Genomic DNA, 22,827 nt, shown 5'->3' with positions numbered 1-22,827 from the left:
CTTTTCTTTTTCTTTGTAGCTGGAATGGCATTTGAATGCAAGGTTCCTCTTTCCCACTTGATGCATGTCCCCTCTAGCCCTTCTTTGTGGTGTTTATTTTAAGTTTTTGAAGTGTTTTGCATGGAGTGGGCCTCTGAACCACAATCCTTTTACATCTGTCTCTAAAGTAGTAGGGATTACAGGCATGTACCACTGTACCTAAGCATGAAATAACTTATTGATAGAAAAAATAAACCACTCTATTGACAAGTTTTCATATAGTACACTTAAAATGAAACTAGTACTGATCGATTAACTATACTTTCACAATTTATTAGGGATACCCATTATATAATTCTATATAATGGGGACTTTTGGAGAGCAGAGATAGCTCTCTGGCATATAATTTGAAGAATTACATAATACATATGAAATACATATGAAGGATAGGGGATGAAGCAGTATGAAGGTGAAATTCAGAGACTTAATGTACGTGAGTACATGTAGTATGGGTATGTGAGAGAGAGTGAGTAAGAGGGATGAGAGAGGTAAGGGATAAAGCAATCTGTCTCTTTGTTCTTATTCTTTAAGGTTGGTTATAAAATACACCAACTTTTATTATCACAGACTTTTGAAATGATAGGTAAAAACTTGCTCCCTTTGAGAGAGGATTAAAAACAGTGCTTGCCTTAATTTTACACTTCTACAGTGTTAGTGAAAAACAAAAATAATCTCCGAAGAATGTCTCAGTTACTAAATACCACAAAAGAAATGTTCTAGGACTTCATTATCCTTAGGAAGTCAAACATGAATTCCAGAGGGACTAGCTCTATTGGCTCCTATGGGCAGATTAATTTTAAGGCTCTACTTGCCTTGCACAAGGTAGCAGGGAAAGGTGTGTCACCTGGCATATTATAGTATAGAGACGTGCCTTAGAACCAGGCAGTTTGAATCCTGGATCTATCAGTTCACCACTGCCTAGGTTACAGATCTGGGACTAGTAACTAAAGACTCGCCATCCGCGTAATCTTCTGTGATATTAACTTAAAATGGTGTCAGTCAGAGCACATCTTCTTAGGTTGAAATGAGGCAGTGCACATAGACCATGTAGGGCTTAGCACATAGTAAGTGTTCAGTAAATGCTACCTGTCAGAATTATGATGGGATTTCGAATCTAAGCACTGTTTGTAATGGCAGCAGAAGTGACTTTATTCACTTGCCTTATTGAACGGTATGGGGTGATATTTCCTTATTTCCTTCCAAGGTCTAAAAGTACGATATAGATCACAGAAAATCACAGCCTTGTCTTTACAATCTATAAAGTTCCATTATATTTCCATTGAATGCCTATTCTAAAAATAGTGGGGCAACCTCCACTAACATCTCGATTCTGGCTGGGCTCTGGTGACTCACGGCTATTTTCCCAGCGATTTACTGAGATCTGAGGATCACAGTTCAAGGACTGCCCCAGCAGAAAAGTCTGTGAGACTCTGATCTCCAATTAACCAGAAGTGGATCTGTGGCTCAAGTGACAAAAGTACCAACCTTTTGGAGAAAAGCTTAGGCCCTGAGTTCAAGCCTCAGTACTGGCACAAAGGAAAAAAAAATCTCAGATTTTGTTTCCTGATACTTGTTTCAAAAATAACTTCATTCTACCACACAGACAGGATCTGCTTTCTCTTCAGACACTCCTGGTGAGGCTAGGAACTGCTTTTTATGCTCATTTGACAGATTGAGGAAACCAGGACACTGTTTCTCAGTAATATTGACCAAATACAGAGAAATTACCACATTGAGCACTGGAAATTTAAAACGCTGACAAGTAGCAAAGAAATATCAAGAGCAAAAACTGGACCCTTACTGCATAAAGGAGATGTGTGTGTTTTTCCCTCATTACCAAAAGTTCTTCACATGTCTTTATTGACCTCGTGTTTACCCAGGATCCTAATTCTTTTATGTGATCCAACAGAGACATCTCCCATTATGGTGGTCAGAAACACAGCCCCTCAACTTTTATTACAGGTTAAAGTAGTAAAAGAGACCACTCAATAATATGTGGTCATATATTAGAAAAGCAAGTGAAAGGAATACAGTCCTGCTGGAAGAATATAAGTACACGGGCAATAATAATAATAATAAGCACATATAAAATCAAATAGATACCTTTTTGCTTCAAATCTGCAGCTTTTTTGTAAATACCATTTTGTCCAGTACTTTTATAGTATTTTCTTATTTATTTATTTTTGCTCAGAAAAACTGGCATGCAAGCCTTGCAAATTAGATTTTTATAAAAATAAACTGCTTACTTCACTCATGTGGGTATAATTCCTGACTCTACAAGTTAAAAGAAAAAATGATTATTTTGCTCTACAGGTGGGTAGAACAACCCACCTGTTCTTAATAAGAAAAAAAATAGTCCATGTGCAGAATTCATTGGGTAGCCTTCAAATTTCTTTTCTTTTTTCTAGTAAAGACCCTATATGTTACAGAAAAGGTAGATGTGGATAAATCTGCAGAATTTGTGTCTGTTTTCTAATGTGCATAATCTGAGCTTTTGTAAAAGAAGCAGTTGATCAATAGAAGACCACCATTCATTTGGATAGTGAAGGTAGTTTCCCCTTAACTACCCAGTAATAATTATTTTAATCCTCGAATTTTCCAATTAAGGGACACATGATCAACCCTTATCATTCTAATGCTCTCATTCTACAATAACTATCCTTTCTGAGTTTTTGTTAACTTCTTTTTAAATGGAGGCCTAACAACAGAAATTGTTCCCACACAGATTTCAAGGACAAATGTCCACAATTAGGGGATCAGCAGGGCCATACCTTCAGGCCCCATGAGAGGTCAGCTTGCTTTTCTAGCTTTTGTTGCTTATCAGGATGGATTGTGCCACTCCAATCTCCAAATCCACAGGACTTTCTCTCCTCTTTTGTGTCTCCGTGTGTGTGTGTGTTTGTGGGTATGTGTGAATATGTACCAGTACTAGGGCTTGAACTTAAGGGCTTTAGCTTTTCCTACTTAAGGCAGGTACTCTAACACTTGACTCACAAGCACCACTTCTGGCTCTTTTGGTGGTTAAGTGGAGATAAAAGTTTTATGGACTTTCCTGCCCTAGATGGTTTCAAATGGCAACCCTCATCTGTCAGTCTCCTGAACAGCTAAGATTACAAGCATGAGCCACCTGTGCCTGGCTTGTGTGTGACTCTTCTAAAAGGACACAGTTTATTCAGCACCCAGCTGGTTCTCCATTATAATCTCATCTAGATTATCCCTAATGTAAGGATATCTGGTGATGTTTGTTGTCAAAGTAATGTAACCTTGTTAGACCCTGGAGGTGACTAGTCAGACCTTCTTAAACCTTTTTAAGGAAATCAATAATTTCTAAGACATCATGTTAATTATTAAGAAGACAATGTTGACTTTCACTTCAATTATTACAGAAGAACATGATCAGTCTCTTGGACCTTAACATGATGAATTCTTAGTAGCAATCTGAGCTCCCAACAGAAATTTAGCCTCTCCTCTCCAAGAAGAAACTTCACATGGTATTAAAAGAAATAAAAGTGTACCTTATTGCAGTTCTATTTTTGTTCTCATTTACATGAACTGATACAACGGAGCTGTAGACATGCAATTGACTATTTCTTAATAGGATTTATAACATAATTTGCTGCATCTGAACTGCAAGGCTATATTTGTTAGTCAAAGAGACAGTGAAATGCTGAGTTTAGCCAAAAGCTATTCATATTCATCTATCACAACATACAATTCCAAGTATAGCTAAAACACTTCCTTGAAATTTGGAGTATAAATAAGGCCTTCCAATAATTGTGCAGATGAAGAAAATGTGAACAATTAACATAATGAACAGAATATGTGATTGAGTAATTCATGTGCTCCAAGATTGACATTGTTAGACATAATAGATTCTATCCTATCACTTCATTTGCCAAATTTTTCTATATAAGTCATACTAGAATGTGACTTATTTTTCATGTTTGTATAAAATTCTGATTATCAAAATGCACAGCACATAAAACACACACATACACATAAATACTATATATATGATATATATGGATATATACCATATCTATCTATCTATCTATCTATCTATCTATCTATCTATCTATCTATCTATCTATCTATCTATCTATCTATCTATATCTATGAAGAAATACAATGGTGGCTTACAACTATAATCCTAGCTACTCAGAAGGCTGAGATCTGAGGACTGTGGTTCAAAGCCAGCCAGGGCAGGAAAGCCTGTAAGGCTCTTATCTCCAATAAACCACCAGAAAACCAGAAGTGGTGCTGTGGCTCAAGTGGTAGAGTGCTCTCTTTGAGCAGAAGAGCTGAGACAGTGCCCAGGCTCAGATTTCAAGCCCCATGACTGACAAAAAAAATACAATTGAATGATTTGTCACTTATTGTTTTAAAATGAATTTCTTTAAGGTCTTAAATATATAAATCTTAATTATTAAATTACCTGCCTCATGTCCCCAACACTCAAAAGCAATCAAATACTCAGGCCCAGACAGACTTTGTGCATGTGAATGTGTGTGTGTACATGTGAATGTGTATAGTAGTCCAGTATATGTATCATCTGGACCCACAGAGATACAGAAAGCAGTACACAGAAGATGAAAAGATATTGGTTCTTAAAGGCAGGTCAGTGGCATTTGTAGATCGAGTCAGGACTTGCTAAAGTACTTCAGGGCATTAGAAACTAAATTAGATGTCATTGAAAAAAGGTAAAGTGCTTCCCCTTGAGAAATGTTTGATATTAAGCAAATCCACTTAAATAGTAGGACCAAAGTATAGTGCACAACTTCCTAGGGATAATTTGCATTAATGAAGTCATAACAAAGTAGTTTTTTCCTATTCCATGAGGCTGGTTTTAGAACAGAGCCTGTGAGGAAGGAGAATAACATCTTACTCACAGTATTAGATAATACTATCTCCTTAATAAATTACATCTTCCATTAGGATGGGAGGGAATAAGACAGGGCACTGGAAATATGAATAGGATCATTATCTACATGAATGAAAACATCATGATGAAAGCCATCAAGTTTTTCAATTACTGTATACCAGTAACAGAAAAAGAAAAAAAATCACACCTTAATGAGGTCTAATCCACTCACAAACTGCTACACTATAGTTCTGCTTCTCTTTTGACTCTGAATTTCACTATTCTCATAAAAATAGCCAGGTGGGGTGGTATAAACCTGTAATCTCAGAACTCAGGAATCTGAGGCAGAAAAATCTCAAGCTCACCAGACTGGACTACAGCACAGCAAGGCCCCCCAAGTTCAAATGCTACGTGATATAAAATGACTAGCTATTGGGTAACTAACTGAATAGGCAAGTGACTTACACAAAAGCTCCCGGAATTTCTGATTCCATTAGTACCCCCCAAAATGCTATACAACATCATCTTTGGAATAGTTAGGAAAGGCATATTTTATAATATCAAAAGTTACAATTTTAAGTCTATTCATACCTTCCTCTCAAGTTATCTTTCTATTCATTAATCCTGCACCTGCTTTATAAGAACTTGCAATCATGGCTCAACTAAAGTGTTCAGACCCTGAACCTCTTCTTTTCACTCCTATATTCTCTTTCTTATACTTCCTAAATCAAATGTCCTCCTCGAGAATTAATCCCATTCAAACTTTGAGTCAAAATTTTCTGGTTAGCATTTCCAGGCCAACTGCTCTTACAAACTGACATCAAGGGAACCTTTCAAAAAATGTATAATGGTTCTTTCAAAAAATCACATGAACTTTACTAATTATTACAAATGAGGAAAACCATGAGCCTATGTTTCTTTGGGCCTGGCTTACTTCACTTAATACAATTTTTTCCATGGCTTTCCATTTCCTTATGAATGGGCAATGTCATTCTTTCTGATGGAAGCATAGAATTCCATTGTGTATATATACCACATTTTCTTGATCCATTCATCTACGGAGGGGCATCTGGGTTGGTTCCATATCTTAGCTATGGCAAATAATGCTGCAGTGAATATAGTTGTGCTGATAACTTTAGTGTGCCCTTGTTTGTGTTCATTTGAGTAAATGCACAGGAGTGGGACAGTTGGATCATAGGGGAGTTCTATGTCTTTTAAGGAACCTCCACTATGGAGATTCCTGGAGTTTCCAGAATGGTTGAACTAGTTTACATTTCCACCAACAGTGTGATAGCATTCCCTTTTGGCCACATCCCCACCAGCATCTGTTATTTGTTTCTTGATAATGGCCATTCTAATTGGGGTGAGGTAGAATCTCTTTGTGGTGGCTAGAGATGTTGGACATTTCTTTATGTGTCTATTGGCCATTCTTATTTCCTCTTCAGAGAAGTCTCTTTTTAATTCTTTGTGTGTGTTTGTGTGTGGGGGGTCAATCATGGGGCCTGAACTCTGGGCCTGGGCACTGTCCCTCAGCAATTCAGCTCAAGGCTAGCACTCTATCACTTGAGTCTTTTTAATTCTTTACCCCACTTATTAATGGGATGGTTGTTTTTTTGATGATTTTTTTTTATTGTACTGTACTTCTTTGTCTTTCCTTTTTTCCTTTTTTTCTTTTCCTTTTTTTTTAGCCCTTGGTGTCACTGTTTTTGATTTTGGTACCCTGTGTCTTGTATATTTGTTTATCTAATTTGGAGAAGGGAAGAAAAATTACAAAATGGTGAGACAAAGGACAAAGGCTTAACCAATGTAACAGTGATACTCACGAGACACTGTGTTGAAAATGAACTTTACAATTTTGTGTGGGGAGGAATTTGAGGGGGGAGGGAAAGTAAGAGAAAAATAAAGGAGGAGTAACACTGTTCAACAAGAAATGTACTCATTGACTTACTTATGCAGCTGTAACTCCTCTGTACACCATCTTTACAATAAAATAAAATAAGAAAGAAATCACATGAACTTTACTCTTTTCAAGAAGTACTCTTCTATTTACAATAGAAGACACAGGGAACCTAGAATATACCCAACTATATATCTTACTTTGTTAACCTCCTTTTGTCTTCCATAAGGTGCCTCGTGCTTAAAAGTCATTCAGTAAGTCATTCTTAGAGAATACTTTTAGTAAAAATCGGCGAAAAGTTGGTCTTCTAGCATAACTCTATCACAAAATATTTTTCTATTAACTTCTTGCAATTGGAAATCTTACCAATTTAGCATTTTGACTCATATTAGCCACATGGCAAGACCACTGGAAAAGGAAAATGTAAGTCAAGTAATACATTATATATTGAATTCATTTGCCCCTGTAGAATCAAAGCATTGACTCACACAAAGCAGAACCTCAAAGGGCATGTGAAATACTAAGAAAATGAAGAGAAGTTTTTCTTTGGATTCATGAGTATATTCCATTCACATTTACACTGTAGATGTTGGACAAATGTTATTGATGGAGAAAGGTTATATGTAATGTAAGATAAAAAGCATAAACAATCCAACCAAGGTAAAACTCTATTGTCCAGTGAAAAGATTAAAAAGCAGGAAAAGCAGAGCCCACCAACATTAACTTGGGACTCCTGTGTAAACAATTACAAATTCATAAAAGAAAGAAAATTGCCTTTCTTTTAACATGGTTTCTATAGCTTGCAGTAGATTAATTTTCAATGATCTGTTCTGATCCCGCCTGAAACACAGCTGGGGTTTGTGCTCAGTGCTGTAGCTATTCATATATGTTCCAAATAAGATATTTGGGAATAAGAATGTGTGTGTATGTGTGTAGGGGGGTCCTGACTCCCTTTTTATTTTCTTTACCATGAAATGACTTTTTGTTGCTAGGTAGTTGGGATTAGGTTTCTCAGACTTTAGGTCAAAAATCATTCTCCATAATTCTTCTTCACTCTGTTTCAAAAATACAGAGTAGAATTTTGTTAACCAAAACCTATAATGTACTTCATTTCACAGTAATGAAATACCCTCTCCATGGTGCTAACTCATTTTTTATTCATGTATGTCAACCATTCTTGATGCTGCTAACATACATTGATTTTTCTGATTTAAAAATGTTTGCATGTCATAAACCCAAAACTTTTATATTCCATGCATGAAGGGATTATTTTTCTTGATGGGAGGAGATGCTGAGCTTCACATTGTAATTTACATTGAATTCACTGAACTTAGAATGCACCCGGGGAGTTACAAAGGTTCATTTCTCCACAGGTTAGATAGAAGACCTATTTCTGAGAGCACTCAAGTTAAATTTACTCCTGAAAAATGCCATATGACAGGCTTTATGCTGGATGAGATTTGTGTCAGAGATAAGGAAATAGGTCTAATGTAGTTTGGCATTTCTGATATCCTTAAATGGCTGAAAATTTTGGCATACTTAAATAGTAAAGGAATTACTCAAATGTTATGAAAGGACTCTCAATTCTGGCCAGAATCAGAATGGATTTATAGGGACTTACTTTATTCCTCCTGCCTGAAAGAACGTTTTAAAGAAGACAAAATATCTAATGTAATAGTTTTCAGACACTGGGTAAACAAGTAATCCCTGAAGGAAGTGAATCTTTTGAGGTCTCAGCTTGTGGCATAAAGTATGTTCAGATTTTAGGAAAAATACAGAAAGCAGCCTACAAAATTCCTCAATTAAAGACACGAGTGGAAATAGGAGGTGACCTAAATAGTAGTTAAAATTATGGAGAAGAGTACCAGAAAGAAGAGAACTGCACAGGAGGTCAATGCTATGGAGGTCTACAGAGGTCCTCTTTAGTTTGTCCCTGGATGCTTATTGGTAGCTGTGCCTGGGGAAGCTTCACAAGAAAGGTTATGAACCACTCCATAGTAGTTGAGGTAACAGTCTTTGGTGCCCATGTAGGACCTGGATAAAGTGGCTTTCCAGAGGCATTTCACAATCAACTAACTCGTGAGGGTTTGGCTGAAGATCTTGAGAAAGTTATTTCCTCAGTAGAGGGGCAAATTTGATTACCCATGCTTTTAGACGCCATCACCAAAATAGATCAAAGGCAAGGCAAGCTTCAAAGAGGTTATTTTCCCAATTAACTGCATTTTAGAACATAACTCAAGAACAGTTTATGAAGCACAAAATAGCATCCCAAAATATCACACACACAGACCCAGTCAAAAATATCCCAACGAAGAGATTAAAAATTAATAATTAGAAACTGGCCTAGAAGTGATACTGATAACATAATTCCCAGACAAGACACTGTACGCATCCAAGATGGTGGAGACAAGACTGAGAGCATAAGTAGAATGTTAACAGACAGTAAAAGAGCTGAAGCGAACTGTGCTAAAGGCTAAAGTCAATGTGAAATACAGAAATAAAATTGATTGGGTTATAACAGACTACCCAATTAAAAACGTGTATTACACACGCGCGCACACACACACACACACACACACACACACACACACACACACACTTAGCAAGATGAAACCCACCAAATACTCCTTGAAAGAAATAGGGTATAGGATGGGATTTTTTTCAAATGCCCTGTGCACACACATGAAAACTCACAATACAATTCATTCACACTACAGATGCATATTAATTCAACAATAAAGAAAAACTAAATAGTGACTTTAAAGACATACTGATAAAAAGCTATCCTCAATTAAACATACAGAGCACAAAAAGACTTTAAACCTGTGCATAAAGTATGAGCTGTAGTAGTCTAGAATGCTTAACAATCTCTGTCATCTGTGTTCCAAGTTGAGAGGGTTGAGAGTGGACAGGAAAAACAAAACTATTTGAGGAGATGGTGCCCCAAATATCCCCAAATTTGATGAAACCTATAAACCTGATGATCAAGATTTTCAGTAACTTTCAAGCAGAGGAGACAAAGAAAGCTACAAGACATGAACCCACCACTGTACAATATCAATGGCATAGAAAAGCATTGCAAAGTAGGAGAGAGGTTCACAGGTAACGAGGTATGCAAATAAGTGTAAATGTCATATCCTTGTAGAGGCTAAAGCAATAGGGTTTACATCCTTTAAAGTACTAAAAGAAAAAATTGCCACCTTCAATTCTAGGTTCAATGAAAATTATGGAAAAAACACAACCACTGGAATTTTTCAAGCACATAAAGATAAAACATGAATCATCAGCTCAACTGTCATTACAAGGAATATCAAAGAAGACCTTAAAGAAGAAAGAATAAGCTGTGAATCTGATGTGACCCAAGGAGAATGCTAGCAAGTGTTAAAGTGGGTAACTAACTGCCTGATGAGAACTAAAATGTATTATTGTTTTTAACTTTTAAGAGACATTGGTAATATATGAAAAAACTTTTGGAATGCATTGTGAAATGGGGTAATATTTCATTATAGTCATTAGTACTAGGTTCAAGAAGCACAGGCAACACAAAGGAATCAAGATGGTCACAACTAGTAAGTCAGAGGGTGCAAAGTGCTTAAGATTTGAGAATGATACATGATTCTGATTAATCAGAACTGTGAGGACTCTGCTCTATGTGGCTAAATGAGTTCATTTCATTGTTGAATGGATATGATTTTGCTGTAGCACCTTGGTTTTGTGTTGTGTATAAGAAGTGTGCCTTTCCTGTGGCTTTGAATTCTACTTGTAGGTTCTGATCATGGGACTTGTACACCATGTTTTTTTGTCCATACCAAAACAAATGTTCAGTCCTTTTTCATTTCCTGTAACACTTATTAGGAGATTGTATCTTATACTTGACATTTATTTCATTTAGTAAATTAGCTTTGAATTTTTTACTTTGGTTCTCATGTTCTCTTTTTTCATTTGTAAATTTGGGTACCTGGCTTAATGGAAAATTGAAGCAATAGACTGATAATTGTACAATCTTTAGGAGAAATTTACTGACTCACTGTGCACCAATATGAAAACACTAAACTGAAAAGTTATTTTAAAAATTTGATATTTTCAATCTAATGTTGGGATAAGAAATGGCTCAATTATTGCTTTATTTTTATAATTTGGTTTTACAAATGACAATGTACATGATAAAATATAAGGTAAGCTGTGACATGTTAATTTTATAAACAAAGAAAAGAGAGCAGATTCAGTGATTTCTACTGAAATATGTATAGAGAGAAATTTTGCTCCAATAACATCTTTTCTTTCATTCTTTTTTTTTTTTTTTTTTCTTTTTTGCTTATGTGGTGCTGAGGAATCGAACCCAGGATATCATGCATGCAAGGCAAGTGCTCTACCACTGAGCCACCTCAAAAAAAAAAACAAAAAAACATCTTTTCTCCTGTTCAATAATGGTGTTCATTTTTTTTGTAATGGCTTTTTCCAAATAGCTTTAAAAAATTCACCAGGTATAAGACAATGCATGTGCTTCAGACCTCAGAGAGTAGTGAGTGAGAAAAGTTACAAATAGAAAGTATGCATTATTAATGAAACACCCTGCAGCTGTCTTTAAAGACTGCAAGAAAATGCCTATAGGTTTGAAGACACTAACCTGAAAAAAAAGATAAAATGTATTCTTCCTCATATATTCTGAGTAATGATCTCATGAAGTGACCTTTTCTTATCCCTTCTCCTTCCTCTTTGGGCAGTCTGTGCTAGGGTGGAAGGAATTGAATGCTCCCACTCAGGAGTTTCTAATCAAGATTTCATTGTATGTAAAAGTAGGAGTTCACATTTTTGTCTTTCACACTGAATGGAGTAGTACCACTGTGTTGCTTCTTATGCTTAATAATTAATTTTAGAGCGCTAGCCTTGAGCTGAAGAGCTCAGGGACAGAGCCCAGGCCCAGAGTTCAAGCCCCACGGCCACCACCACCACCAACAACAAAAATCAACAAAAAATAATTAATTTCAGTAAGTGAACATGTTTTATATAATATCATGTATCTGTTGACTTACTACAGTCTCAAAGCTTGAAACCCTCAACTATATTTAAAGTTGTATGTTGTATTATATGTCATACATTGTGATTGTGTGTGTGTGTGTGTGTGTGTGTGTGTGTGTGTGGGCATGCACAAGCCTGTGTGCTGATCCTGAGGTTTGAATTCAGGGCCTAGCAACTGTTCCTGAGCTTTTGCTCAAGGCTGCTGCTCTACCACTTGAACCATGTGTCCAGTTCTAGAATTTTGCTGATTAATTGAAGATGAAAGTCTCACAGACTTTCCTGCCCAGGCTGACTTGGAAGTACAAACCTCAGATCTCAGTCTCCTGAGTTGCTAGGATTACAGATATGATCCACTGGAGCTAGCTATACCATTTATGTAAAAATGTAAGCTCCAACCCAACATAGCTCAAAGTTTACTGAAAACTGAAACGTCTTAAAAAATTATAGAACAAATCTTTCTATTTAGCTATTTATCTATCTATCTAGTCTTTGAATATATAAAATGTTTTATACAATGCAAATTATTTTATATATAATGTATATAGGAAATACATAATATATATTATTTGTAATAAAACATAGTGTGATACAAAGTAAAACATACAATGTGATAATAAGAGCAATGCCCTAATTATATATGCTTGTTTGCAGTTTTTTAAAAACTCATTAATGCTTTTGTTATTCTAGTTTCAGATTTCTTAAATACTTTGTAAAGTAGATTTTTCTTGCTTCTCTTTCACTAAACAGTTCAAAGCAAAATATCTCTAATCAGAAAATGAAAGTGTTTGATAGTATTTGGAAATAGATAACATATTCAGACCTAGAGGTCTGGTTCAAATGGTAGATGCTTGCTTGGAAAGTCTAAGGCTCTGAGTTTAAACCCTAACATCAACAGAAATACCTTTAAACAAATAACAAATATACCCTACACCTGAATATTTTTACTTAAAAAAGACCTCCATATTATTGCATTAATCATGGAGTATAATTTAATATTCTTATTTTTTAGAAGACCAAGACTAATTTTGTTGATAGCTGATAACCAACAAAATTTCATTGAGAAAATTAAAATTGATAAACTTCTAATAATACTTCACCAAAAAAGGAATACCAATGATGAATACTGAAGATGAGAAAATGCGACTTCACCACAGATAATAAGACATCAGGAATAACTCATATAAAATAGACATAGCCAGAAAGAATGCAGTACCTTCAGAAAATATATTAAAAGTTAATGCAAGACGATGTACAAAATCTGAGATGATCTATACCTGTTCAAGAGATTTAATCTATTATCAAAATACTTTTTATAAAGGAAAACCTCACATAAAACTGGTTTCGCTAGTAAATTCTGTAAATATTTAAGAAATAAGTAATACCAATTCTAAACAAATCTTTTCATAACATAAAAGGAAGAAACACTGTCCAGCTAATTTTAGAATAATATAATTTTAATAAATCCTGAAACTAGATTTAAGCCAGATGTGGAAAAAAAATACAATCAAAGTTACTCATAAGGTGATGTAGGGTACTCTTGGGGCCACCTTGGTGCAAAATTAAAAAGGCTGGATCTCAATAACAATATAACTATATCTAACTCTGTCTCTGTCTGTCTGTCTGTCTTTCTGTCTATATGCCTAGCATGCATGAAGTCTTGGGCTCAATCCCAAATAGTAGGAAATAAAAAAGTGGGGGAAGAAAGGAATAAAGTCACTACATGAAAACTATATGTACACACATATAACCATAGGAACATGAGTACATAAGATCTTTAATAACTATCATCAAATTGGTCCAACCAAATAATGCATGACGATCACATAGGATTTCCAAATTTCACCATGAGAATTTTGAGGCTAATTATTCTTTGAAAAGCCTATTCAATTCTCCATCTTTGAAGAAAAAGCTACTTGCATTTCATCATGCCAAGAGATGTAAAATGACATCACAAAACATCTACAAATTTGTTCATGATAAAAATTGTAGTAAAACTAGAAAGAGTGTATTTCCTAAGGTTGATAATGAAAACCTGTATCTCACAATGGATTCAGGGTAAAGATGAGAGTTCCCTCATTAAGATCAGAAATAAAGCAAACCTGCCACTTTAAACAGTTTGTTCACCAGTTAGTGAGCATTCTGACCACTTCAATTGGTCAAGGATATGAAACAAATTTCATAGAACTCAGAAATTAAGTAGAAAACTGCTCTTATGTACATATTTGTTCGCTTATTTAAATAGGAAATTACATGGCATCTAAAAATTAGCAGGAAGGACAGATGAATTTAACAGGTGTTAGGACTTAGGGTTATTACTTAGAGAACCTTTGTATGTTTCTAACTTAAACAATTGGAAAATAATGAGAAAATAATTTCACTCAAAATCATCCCCAAAATCATTTTAAAGGACTAAATCTAAACAAAGCATTCAAGCACTTTATGTTGAAATCTATGAAATATTGCTGAGAAAAATTAATAAAAATTAAATATACTGTATTGTAAAGTAAGAATATATCAATTAAAATCTTTTAGAAACTAATTATGTATTTTAAATATAATGTAAATATATAATAATCTATATACAAAGTAGATCAACAGATCAAATGTAGATAGTTTAAAAATTGATTTGGTTTCAAGTTAATTTTTCTAAACCATGCAAAATTCAAATTATATGTTGCATATATAAGAATGCCTGCCAACTTATATCCTTACTCTGAACATTATTTTTACAATAAAGATATATACATAAAAGAATGCTTGTCATTAGAGACTTTCAAGTACAAGGAGTAAGATGTCTATACATTAATTATAAATATATAAAGTGACAACTTTGGTTGAGGATCTATGAACCTGCACTGTACAAATTATTTCTGTATTTTACAATAAGGAATATTAGATACTGTTCATAATGATTGTGTATTATAAACTATGACCATAATACTTAAAGATATGGACAATCTTCTCAAATGGATTATAACTTTAACTTTAGTGGTATCAATATCATGTAGTTCTTTTTTTGGGGAGGGGGTCCAGTCGTGGGGCCTGAACTCTGGGCCTAGGCGCTGTCCCTCAGCTCTTCAGCTCAAGGGTAGCGCTCTACCACTTGAGCCACAGCGCCACTTCTGGCTTTTTTCTTTTTGCTTATGTGGTGCTGAGGAATCAAACCCAGGGCCTCAAGCATGCAAGGCAAGCACTCTACCACTGAGCCACCTTCCCAGCCCCTCATGTAGTTCTTAAAAGGAAATCTCCTTCACCAGATGCTCATGGCTTATACCTGTAATCCTAGCTACCCATGAGGCTGAGATCTGAGGACATTGCTTTAACAAAGCCAGCCCAGGCAGACAAGTCCACAATACTCTTATTTCCAAAAGACCAACAAAACTAACAAGTAGCAACAACAAATTTCCTTTTGTTTACTGCACATACAGAGCTTATAAACTTTTAATCTTAAAAATACATTTCTTTCCAAAACGATGTAATAAAAACAAATTTTCTCTTGATGATGATTAATCTTGTCAATTGTTTGGATTGAAAATTGCTTAGAAAATCAGTTTAGTGCACATCTATGTGTTAGGTTGAATATATTTCTAGATAGAATTAAAGAAGGCAGCTCAGCCTTCCTGAATGTGAGCAGTACCATCCAATAGGCCCGAAGCCCACAAGGAACAAAAAGGGAAAGGGGAGAAAGCTGGGAGTACTGCCCTTGCCCCATGCTTCCTGACCATCCTGATGAGAGCTGCCCTCCCAAATGGAATGAATCCAAACTCCCAACACCTGAGGCCAAAACAAACCTATCCTCCATTAAGTTGTTTTTCTCAGCTATTTTCTAATGTAGATGGGGGGAAATGCAGCACACCTATATTAAACTTTGAGAGAATAAATAAAACAGTCATTCCATTGCTGAGTCTGAACATGGGCTTGCATGAGTTTCTGAAAATGAAAGTTTATCATCATATGTATAACACTTGGGTGAAATGGAGAAACAAAGAAACCATGAGAGTAGTTAATGAACAACAAGAACAACACATTTTATGTCCTGTGTTAGGTACAGGGGACTTTGTTATGTTAAAAGCCTATCGACTTGTAATATTTTAAAATATGTGTATATAATCTCTCTCTCCAGAGTCTTACAGAACCAACTTATTATTTTTGAGATACGTTGACTCCAGTTTGCTTTCTTTTCCCCGCTTTTGACTCCTTGCTTTCTATATTGTTCCTTACAAAGAGATTTTTCTTTTTCTCTTATTAAGCACTTAGGGACGTTTTCTAATTTTAATTGGACAAACTCCGAGATGGGTAGAGTGGAAATCCAGATTCCTCATAATGAAGAGCATCATTATCTAAAGGACATGGTGTTGAAATAATGCATTTTTCCTTCACAGCTTCCTTCCAAGTTCGGGCCGTGTTCCTTGTTATTGCCAGGAGCATCTGCACTACCATGGTAACCTCCTCCCTTATCTGCTGACTGGCATCAGGACGAACTGTCAGAGATGACGACGTTGTCTGAATAATAGATAAGCGAGAATCCCCCGACATAGGTTTGATGGCCATAAAATATGAGCTTTGTGATTGCCCTCACATTCAAACACAGGGACTAACTGAGAGGATATTATTTCTAAATGTCAAGCTAACTGAAATACTGGAGTGTTTCAGTAGTTGCTTCTCTTATTAGTGTTTGGAGCAATTACAGAGAGAGCTGTTTGGTGCTATTTCCTACCTTCACTGAGAAAATCTTTCCTTGCTACTGCATTTTAACTATTTGAATTTAAATTGGGCTTTTCATGCAAATGTTGTGTTTGGAAAAGACACTGCGAATAAGTTGCAACTCTCCCCATACCATTTCTAATTGGGTTGCATTTCCAACGGGATCATTGTACTTTATTGCCAATAATATGGTATTAAATAAATATGGTAGAATGAACTTGTCTTCTCCTTGGTGAGAATTGTTAAACTTATTGGCATCCCAATATATTAAGTATATATAGATTTTATTTTCATTTGCTAATGTTATAATCTCTTACAGCACTATAGCAAGTCAGATATAAACTGAGTTTAAGGTTTATGCACACAGTAGACTTCTCAGAATGAACAAATTTTCAGTGAGTTCAGAAATACCGCAATTAAATTATTGCATTTTAAAACAAAACGAAACACAAAACAAGTTGGCTTCAAGAAGAGATATCAGATTTGGGAGGGGACAAACGTAGAAGGTAGAAGTAGGAGGGATTGAATAATCCTAAATTTATTGCTGTGATTGTCATCTCCTCTTTTTATCTCGTTGTTTTAAAGTCATAATGACATCGCCACAACGAATCCATGGATGCCATGAGATTAAAAAAAGGGAAGTGGAGTTAGATAATTTACAGAAAATTGACAGAAATCTTCCTTTTGAGAACAATTAAGGGGAAAATATATTGACATTTTTTCTTAAGACTCAGTAAGATTAGAAATTTGCACCAACTATAGGAAAAAGAAAAATGATCAGATGCACTCCTTTTATCTAAGATCTATAGGCAAGAGCACACATCCTGGCACTTATCACGAGAGATTTCTCTTCTAGATCAAATCCCCAGAGTTCCAACTGTAGCAGGTAGGTGTGTGTGTGTGTGTGTGTGTGTGTGTGTGTGTGTGTGTGTGTAGAGCAATAATTATTTTAAAGAATTAATTCATGTTATGTGTTAAAAATCATAACCTCAAAGAATACTTTTCCCAAGAAATAACATATTTTAAAATAAATCACCACTTCTTTAAGTAGCATAAACATCTCACTACTCACCTAACCTCTCGATGGAGTAATACCGCTGCTTACTGTCCACACGCACTGTCTCTGCATAAGGACTCCCCACGCCGTAGCCAATAATGTAACCTCGCACCACAATATTGGGGTTCAAGGGAGGAGTCCAGCTCATGATGATGCAGTTCGTCTGGGGCCTCACATGAAGAGAGCTTGGCTGGTCAGGGACCTGGGACTCTAAGATTCAAAAAGAGCCATCGTCAGCATGTCTTATAAGTCTACTGGGCAAGGAGAAATGTCCCCTCGCAAACACAATATCATAGACCATAGGGGCTCAAAAAATGCTTTGTTTATTGCCCACGTGCCCAAGAAAATCCTTTATTCAACATCTACTGCAATTCGTTATGTTGAATCTGTTACAGAATTTTTAATGCTTTTATTGTTATTGTAAAGATGATGTACAGAGGGTTCATAGTTACGTAAGTCAGGTATGGGATACGTTTCTTCTTGAATAGTGTCACCTCTTCCCTGTTCTCCCAGTTTTCCCCTCCCATCCTGCTGTCCCCACTAGTTGTACAGTTCATTTTCAATGTAGCGTCTAGTGAGTGCCATTGCTGCATCTGTTGTTAGGTATAAAAGCATCCTCCATTCCAGTCCCAAGGCACTCTGGCATTATACATCGTTATCTCAATACAGCTTTCTTTCCTTGTTTTTCATATACTTCCTCTGAGTTATCAATAATAATAAGGGTGAAATTAAGATGTACAAATAACAGAAAGGGAAATAAGATGTTCAACCGTCTTGTTTCACAATCTTTTTATAATAAGATGCAGCTTTTATTTTATTATTATTTTTTATTGTGAAAATACCGTACAGAGGGATTACAATTACATGGGCAAGATAATGAGTACATTTCTTATCAAGCATTGTAGCCTCCTTCTTTGTTTCCCTTCCCATCCCTTCCCATCTCCAACCCCCTTCCCCCCCCCACCAAAGTTGTAAAGTTCGTTTTTCTTTTTTTTTTTTTTTATTGTGAAAATACTGTACAGAGTGGTTACAATTACATGGGCAAGATAATGAGTACACTTCTTATCAAGCATTGTAGCCTCCTCTTTGTTTCCCTTTCCCATCCCCCCCCCACCCCCGCAACTCCCCCAACCCCCCGCCCCCGCACCAAAGTTGTAAAGTTCATTTTCAACATAACGACTTGTACATCTCATTGTTGCAATGGGTCCACCTGTATCCCTATTTAAACGATTTGATTTTCCCCATCCCTTCCACAAAATTATACCGACATCTTATAAATATGCTAGAAACAATAGCAAGCAAGAAAAAACATTTGAGTCCTTATCTTGGGGTTCATTTTGCCTAGCATCAACTTATCTGACCTTTTCTGCTTGATTATGATTTAACTAAAAATAAAAATAAATCTACCAGTTCTTTCTTAAGAAGTTGTGAAAGTGTGCAGGTTAGGGGCCATGATCTGTTCATCATGATCAGGATGCTGGACCGACTGTTTATCGAATTTGTGAAAAATGTATTGTTATTAATGGCCAAGAGACCATGTGGCCTGGATTAAAGCCATGCTGTCTTTGGAACTACCTATATTTGGTGTAATCTAGGTGTTATCATTTACTAGCTGTTTGTCCTCATAAAATGGTTTCCTTTCTCTGATCTTCACTTCTTTGTATGTTCACATTACAAATACCGACTGATCCAACATTTGTGTGCTGCAATTCAGCAAGAGCAAAGTTACAATCTGTTGTAGGTACTCATTAGCTGACACCAGAAGACCTTACTATCCTCACTAAGCATTGGTTCCTTCAACTACAGAAAGAAAAAGGAGATGATAAAAATTTCATTCAAACTTGAGAAGATTTAATGAGGTAATACATACTCTATAATAGCACATAAACTCTCCAATCACCATAGCTAAATAGCCAACTAGCCTAATGTGCACTTTTTCATCATAGTTTGTAGTAAATTAATTAATTAATAATAATAATTAATTTTAGTATCAAATTGACACTTTTATTACATCCCTAAAAGAATAATTGTGTTTCCTGACAATGAACATTGTTTAATTAAGAAATATTTATGCAGCACATATTTGTTATTTAGATACAGGATTGAGTGATATGATATTTAAGGACTTGGGGGAGAATAAATATGGTGACTTGTAGTTTATGATCTAATGGTAAAATTGGACAAGTTAAACAACAGTTACAACCTGGCCAGTGGTTCACATGTATAAACCTAGCATAGGTAGGATTCTGAGGATTGCAGTTTGAAGCCAGTCAAGGCAAGAAATTCCATGAAATTCTTGTCTCCAATTAACCACCAACAAGCCAGAATTAATGCTGTGGATCAAGTGGCAGAATACTAGCTTTGAGCAAAAAAACTGAGGGACAGTGCCCATGCCTGAGTCCAAGTCCTAGGACTGGCACAGATGTGCATGTGTGCATGCACATGTATACACGCACACACAGATGGAATATATTTAAAACAGAATAGGATATATTAAAGGGCTAACTACAGACATGTGAAGTTTATTCTTCAAAAATCAGGTCTGTGACAGGTAAGATAAAAATGAAAATGGTCACTCCAGATTTAATAGTGTAGTGCTAAACACAGTTTTTAACAACTAATATTTATAAAAATTAGTTACTTGAACCCTACTCAAACTGTATGAACAGTCTGTGTAAAATATGAGTAAAGTCTGGGACTAAAAGAAGTATTATAGTACCTGTTCCTCTGTGATTTAGTAGAAAAAGTAGAAAGAATCCTCTCTACTGACTTTATCCATATGCAACCTGCAAACTTATATGGTAGAAGAGAGTATGTCTTTCATTAAAATTATTAAAGTTGGCATTCCATATCATAGCTATTAAAATACTCTAAATAGATATGACATCTACAGAACTTTCTAAAATTACTTTTACTGTTCTAATGATTCCCTTTGTGAGTAAGAAAGGAAGTCCATTATTATTGTTGGTCCTTAAAGAAGCTTGTGATATAATATGCAAAGGCCTCATAAAAAAGTGCCTGTCAAAATGTGGATATAAGCCTTTATAGCAGAAACATGATGTTTGTGAAGTATTTTCCACTATAAACCCTAAGTAAGTCATAAAGGAGAGGAAGGGGATGAATTAATCTTTTTCAAACCTATTACTGCAGTCTGCCAGTGCCCTTGAAATGTAGTATGCTCTCCAATCAATTCAGTTTAGCATACTTGAAAATTTGTAATAAATACCAGAACAAGAAATAGACACAATGTTATATTAAAGAAACTAAATGAACTTCATATTCTCAACACTCACTTTAAGATGAAAGTATAGCTATTTGAATGACTATTGAGCATTCTTTAGAATGAAAGGTAAAACACTATTAACATATTCTCACAACAATAACATTTCTCCCATATTTCTGGACATGATAGATTGATTCCCTGGTTAAGTTGGTACAAACAGAAGTTTAGCCATCAAGGTATAACATGTTAGGGCACTGGGTACACCAACTAGCTCTTAAGAAAAGTGACGAGTCTTCCTTGTATTCTCCATTTTATAAAAATTTCTTTGATCCTAGATGCTTACCTCAGTGCAATTTTTTAACATTAAAAAAATAAGATTATAATGCATGAGAATATATGCTGCTTCTCCATCTACATATTCTATGGACATTTGCCACTCAATTAAGCTCAAGGCCTGAAAGGACAGCACCTATCAAGGCAACATTAAAATTAAGTTATCCCTAATAAATGGCCTCATCATAAGTGTAAGTAGGCCAGGAGATTTTCCATCATCCAAAATGATCAATTCATTCCCACCCAGTCACTTTTTAATAATAGAGACAGAATTCACAATTTTGCTTTTATGCTACCTGAGTCTTCTCTAATACAGATGACCTTATGGGTTATGAAAATGGTTATTACTAAAATGAGCCATAAAATATCAATTTAGTAATTTTTCTGTGGAAAGCATGTGACGTGCGTACACTTTATTTTGGATCTGAAACCGAAAATTGCTGCTCAGAAGTACCTGGAAGTTTTTACGAGTATCGGAAACAAGGATTGTGTACACTTAATGCATAGAGGAATACTGTGGAATTATTGAGGTAATTTAAAACCAAGGAGATTACATTTGGCCTGAAATATCCAAGTTAATCATGCCTAAACTTCCACTGGCATCTAAATGATCAAAAATGTCTAGGTCAAGTGCCATTTCTCTTCCCCCACTATTTTATCAGCCGGTATATATTGTACAGTATGACAGAGCTCATTGTGACCAATAGTATATTGATGTATATATGCCATATATATAACATGTATAATATTATATATAACATTTGGTCTACTCACTGCCCTATGACTTTCTTATTCATCCTCCATATCCTCTTTCTATCTTTCTCACAGTTTTTGAAAGTGTGTCCTGTTAGGACTTTCTCAAATGCTCATACAATGCCTTTCCATTTGTATGCTTCCCCCCTTACCCGCAACTCCTATATTTGATGATGCTATGGATTTATGGATTTTTCAATTTAATTTGGTTCTGAAGAATGCATGTTAGTTTTCGGCTGATGATTACAGTTTCCACTAATGATTAATGTTCATATGTAGTATAACAGACAATTTAATAAATGAATCCTTATGATCTTTCAGTGATCAGTGTGAATCTTTTACAGTCCAGTCAAGGTTCCTGATACTTCACTGAGGGAGGGGGGAAAAAAGGAAACCCTAAATTGACTTATGTGGCAAGCCTCCCCTGTTATAGATGTCAGGGTGGAAGAGTTGCAGGCAATGGGTAGATCTACTGCCAAAATGAAATTGGTATTTGAAGAAACCTAAAGAAGTCATTTACCTTCTATGTAAATGGGAGATAAAAAATATGAAGGTAAAAAGAATCAGGCAGTGGGAATATAAAATGGTAGAGTTACCATACAAAGTAGTATAGTGGCTCCTCAAAATCTTAAAAACTACCATGTGATCCCATAATTCATTTCCTGAGTGTCTATATAGAGGAAATGATAGAAGGAACTCAGACAGGTGTTTATATACCCATATTCACAGCAGCATTAAGTACACTTGAGAAAACAAAACAAAAAAAACCAATCCCAGTATCTATCAGCAGATGAATGGATAAATGAAATATGATATATTCATGCAATGAAATCGTATTTTTTCCTTAAAAGGGGAGGAAGATCTGATACATGCTCTAGTATGGATGAGCCATGTGGATGTCAAGTTAAATAAATAAGTAACAAAAGGCCCAAAACTTTATG

At 35.5% G+C, this 22,827-nt stretch overlaps 1 protein-coding gene across 1 annotated transcript in view; it reads right to left on the bottom strand.

Annotated features, from left to right (window-relative positions):
• Window positions 1-22,827, bottom strand: part of Dcc (DCC netrin 1 receptor) — a 992,977-nt gene that overhangs the window by 134,917 nt on the left and 835,233 nt on the right. The window contains exon 15 of the mRNA XM_042675181.1: window positions 17,593-17,787. Coding sequence (XP_042531115.1) covers window positions 17,593-17,787 — 195 coding nt within the window. The remainder of the gene's footprint in view (window positions 1-17,592; window positions 17,788-22,827) is intronic.

This window comes from Dipodomys spectabilis, unplaced genomic scaffold, assembly GCF_019054845.1.
Source record: "Dipodomys spectabilis isolate Male_0828 unplaced genomic scaffold, ASM1905484v1 ptg000024l, whole genome shotgun sequence".
NCBI classification, from domain to species: Eukaryota; Metazoa; Chordata; class Mammalia; order Rodentia; family Heteromyidae; genus Dipodomys; species Dipodomys spectabilis.
This window is presented reverse-complemented; position numbering and strand designations above follow the sequence as displayed.